At 50.8% G+C, this 4,691-nt stretch overlaps 1 protein-coding gene across 1 annotated transcript; it reads right to left on the reverse strand.

The window, feature by feature from the left end:
- slc35d3 (solute carrier family 35 member D3) lies at nt 1-4,691 on the reverse strand. Its single transcript, XM_015948278.3, has 4 exons — nt 3,424-4,691; nt 2,080-2,290; nt 1,390-1,547; nt 1-1,321 (listed from the first exon to the last, which is right to left on the reverse strand). The coding sequence occupies exons 1-4, from the start codon at nt 3,646-3,648 to the stop codon at nt 581-583; spliced, it is 1,335 nt and encodes a 444-aa protein (XP_015803764.1). The 5' UTR covers nt 3,649-4,691; the 3' UTR covers nt 1-580.

The following is a 4,691-nucleotide window of genomic DNA, read 5'->3' on the forward strand; positions in this document are numbered from 1 at the left end:
CAGATTTTTTTCTTTTATTTGTCACTAAAGAAAATCAAGATTTGCTATTTGATGAATTTGAAAAACACGGAAAAAACGTCCGTGGCTCCGAGCCGTTAGCTCGTCGGTCCTGATGCACTCAGGCTGTTCAGGAAGCTGATGGGGGAGACGAGAAGTTTTCGTTTAAGTTTTTCTTAGAAACATGTCGGAATAGACGACGTGTTCCGCAGAGAGGGCCGGTCTCCCAGAACCTCCTGGTTCCAAATCCAGACCAGGACCTCCGGCGCATCCCTGGCTGGATTTAGGCTGGGATGCAATCCGAGTCATGCTGTGTCACTTCCTGCATGCCGGGGAGACGAGAAGCAGAGTTCATTCCCACTGATCCTGGTTGTCCACCAGGAACCTCCTCCCGTTTCTGCTCTGGGACAAAACGCTCCACCTCCAGCTGAGAGGTGACGGAAGTTCTTCTGGATGAAAGCGAGTCTCCTGCGGGTTTCGCAGCCTGAAGCTCTGGTGAAGCTGCTGAGGAAGAGGTTCCTGGTGGACACCTCCGGTTCCGTCTCCTAAAACTGGTTCCTGTGTTCCTGTTGGAGCTGAGATCTTACGGACTCTGGACCTCCATGTTATCGATCAGGTTGTCCTTCTTAGTAAACTGCAAGTATCTGATGGACCTCCACACACCAACAAAGGTGTCACCAGCTGACTGAGCGGAGGAGGAGGTCGACACCCGGTGGAGGTGCTCCCGCTGCATCTCCACGGCCTCCTTCTCCGTCATCACCCCATTTTTCAAGCCTCCTTCTGTGTCTCCTTGTTCACCGTCTCCTGCTGGTACCTCTCCATTAGCTGCAGGAGGTGTTAGCTCCCTCCTGTCACCACTTGTCTCCTCCCCGGTCTCCAGGTGACCCGGGTCAGAACCAGAGGTAGGTCCTGCTCCATTTAGAGGAGGTTTCTCCCTGTAGGGATCTCCTGGCTGCAAGGTATCCTTCTCCACCTTCTCCAGGTCCTCGTACAGACTCTTCTTCTTGGTCTCGTAGTATTTGACCACACAGTAGGTGATGGAGCCGATGGTATTCACCACCACGCCGCCGATGAAGAGCCGGGTGGGAGACACGTCCTTGAAGGCCAGCATGCCCACGGTGATGGTGGCGATGCTCTTCACCACGCCCACAAAGCTGGTGGTGACAGCTGAGTTGATGTAGGTGCAGTGGAGCGTGGTGAAGTTCATGGCACAGCCGATGAAGATGCAAAGGATGAAGATGATGGTGATGGGAGGTTCCTTCCAGCCCTCGTAGCTCCACATGCTGAAGGCATCCATGGAGATGAGGGAGCATGCCAGCAGAACCTGGAACACAGAAGAAAGATCAAACACGGATCTACGTGGAGATGACGCATGCAGAGAGAAGGAGGTACCGGGGAGGCCATGATGGTGATGGCGTACTGAGCTGTCAGAGGCCCATACTCGCTGTCCAGACTGGTCTTCTGGATCAGAACCAGGTAGGAGGCGTGGATGATGACAGCCAGAACACCGGTGACGTAACCGAAGGGATCTCCAGTGAGATCTCCGGCACCTGGAGGTAAACAAGGGTCAGAGATGGGAAACATTTTTGTGTTTGAAGAAACATCTGGAGGTGGATTTAATCCCAGCAGGGTATCCAGCTTCTGCCAGAATAGCTGAGTCAGAACACAGAGGAACAGGAACAAAAGATAAAAGCCCATTTCACATCTGGGTCGCCCGGCCCTGGTAGGTTTAGGGCAGTGCCACATCTGGGTCGCCTTGTATTTTTCCATGCTCAAACAGTCAGTTTTTCAGCCTTCATAGCAAAACGGTCTGCTTTGGGCTTGCCCACTACGACTGATTGGCCAGCTCAAATACACGCCTACCGTTAGGGGGAGCCTCCAATTGGTGAATAGAATCAACCAGTAAGATTAATCATCGTTCTAGATTAAACATCTTCTCACTGGTGCTTGGACCTGCTGATTCCCCCACCCCACCCCTCTAAAGCCTCTAAAACGATGCTATTCTGCATCCGTAACCATGGAAACATGTCAAACATCTAAAACACTGGACATCTGGCCACAGCTGGAGGTATTGATGTTTACCTGCAAGTACAGCACCCCCGGTGGTGATGAGCACGGCAGTCACCACGCCAACGGATGGCATGGTGTTCCTCAGCACACACACACCGATGCAGAGCGTGAAGAGAGGCAGGCAGCGCTTAAACACCACATACATGGGCAGGCTGAGGCCCCGCAGGGACCAGAGGGTCAGGGTGGACTGCAGTGTGGAGAGGACACACACCGGGGCAAACTCCTGTAGCACACACACACACACACACACACACACACACACACACACACACACACACACACACACACACACACACACACACACACACACACACACAGATACAGACACACACACACACATGCACAGACATTCACTCACACACACACACACACACACACACACACACACACACACACACACACACACACACACACACACGAGCTTGTTAGTAGAACATCCTGTGATGAGGATCTTAACAGTGGTGCCCCCAGATAATATTGATACGGGTGGTCCTGGCCACCCTTGGCCATTCCTTGGGGGCACCACTGCCTGCAGATTTGATACAATAATTAAAATTATCATAATTTTGCTTTTGAATCCTAAATTTTCTTCATATCCAGTCACGATCAGATCCAGGTTCTGATCTAGAGATGTTTAACCTCCTCAGTGGCCTAGTGGTAGAGGTTCTACCTGGTACTGGGGGACCGGGATTCGGTTTCCCAGTATCAGTACTAACCCTAACCCTTAAACCACCAGAGAGTTCCTGAGCACAACCATTGCTGCAGCTCACCACGGGGGTGGGTCACATGTGGAGGTGTACTTTCACCAGTGCGTGCTGATGGCTATGGGACTTTATGGTATTTAGAGTGATGCAGGGTCAAAGGTTACTGAAGGTCCAACTTCACTGCAGGTGTTCGGGTCAGAAACTGAACCCAGACTTAAGAACAAGGTCCAGAGAGCTCCTGATCCACAACTGGAACCAGAAAAAAGGAAAGAGCGGTCTGGATGCTGGGACCAGAAGATGACCGGATCAGGAGTTCTGGACTGCATCAGATCAGAAAAAGTGAAACTAAAAATCTTTTTGGGTAAAAACTGAAACGGGCTCAGAAGTAATTCTGGTTTGTGTGCAGAGAAAATAAATAAATAAATAAATGTCATTTATTATCTCACCCCTATTTATTTATTATTCCCCCCCCCCCCCCCCATGATTTTCATTTATTAGAGAAATTTTAAATCATTTGTTTATTCCTGGTTCGGATTAAAATCTCTTATCCGTTCTATTAGTTTGACTTTTAGAGCAAAAAGTTATTTATAATTATTACTCTATAAACCTGAAGCTCTTGGACAGAACCGAGCCGAACCTGGAGGATTCTCACCTTGGACAGCTGCAGGCTGAAGGCGGGGATCTGGACCCTGCCAAGCCGCCGGAGGGTCTCCAGGGTGAGCGCCGCAGTGACGCTGGTGAGGAACTGGATCAGGGTCAGGAAGTTGAAGTGATAGTTACTGATCAGAAACTTCAGCAGGATGTTCAGGGAACCGGAGAACACGCCGTGCGCCACGGCCACGGAGATGCCCAACAGGCGGCTCCGGAACACGTCCATGACGGCGGGGATGGGACAGGGGCCCCGGACGCTCCAGGTTCGGGAGGTTTCGGCTTTAACGTGCTGCTGCTAGACGAAGAAACAGAACCAAAAGGCTGGAAAGTCCGCCGCTGCTGGAAGAACCTTTCAAAACTCTGATTGTCCACAGTTCCCTCTGAGCTCCAGGTCCAAACGGGCGGGCTGGGTCCGGACCGAGGAGAGAGATGGAGAGGAGGACGCACGGGGACCCGGGAGGAGGAGGAGGAGCAGTCAGGACTGAGAGCTGCTGCAGAATCTCGTGCTCAGAACCACTCAGGAGATTTTTGCCGCAGCGCCTTTTGACCAGTGTGTGTGTGTGTGTGTGTGTGTGTGTGTGTGTGTGTGTGTGTGTGTGTGTGTGTGTGTGTGTGTGTGTGTGGGAGGGTGGGGGCAGGCAGGACCGTCATGGGAACATAAGCAGGTTTTCTCTTCAGGTGAGATTCTGTGTAAAACTTCTGCACCTGTTGTAGCTTCCTGAACAGACTCTGTTCACGGAAATGGGAATTGTATTATGAGGCTTCCTCTGTTGTAGGAGGTAGGGCAAGCCAACTGATCATGCAATAGTTCATACGTCATACATAAATGAAAGCTGTTGCTGCACAGGTGAAGGACACATCAACTCCAGGCAGAAAGGCTAGCTGGGATTTGAACCTGCAACATGTGAGCCACCAGAGACCCCTGCTGCAGCTAACCAGTTTTAGATCAAACCAACCAGGACGATTAGATTTGATGTTTAGTTTGATCCAGGTTCTGGACAGTCAGGAGGTTCTGTTCTTGTTCAGTTTGTCCGACCATCAGAACCAAGCTGACATGAGTCCAGCAGGAATTGACCAACTAGGACCTCTGTGTATAGGCGGAGATCCCAGCGGGGATGGGGGGGGACGCATCCCCCCCTCACACAAAGTTGTCCCCCCACAAAAGTTATTGTAAACACATAAATGCTATCAGTAAACCTGTATTTTCTTCTAAGACCACAACGTAAAAGTTAGTCTGCAAATACAAAACAATGTGTTTTTAATTGTTGA

Source organism: Nothobranchius furzeri, chromosome 2, assembly GCF_043380555.1.
Source record: "Nothobranchius furzeri strain GRZ-AD chromosome 2, NfurGRZ-RIMD1, whole genome shotgun sequence".
NCBI lineage: Eukaryota > Metazoa > Chordata > Actinopteri > Cyprinodontiformes > Nothobranchiidae > Nothobranchius > Nothobranchius furzeri.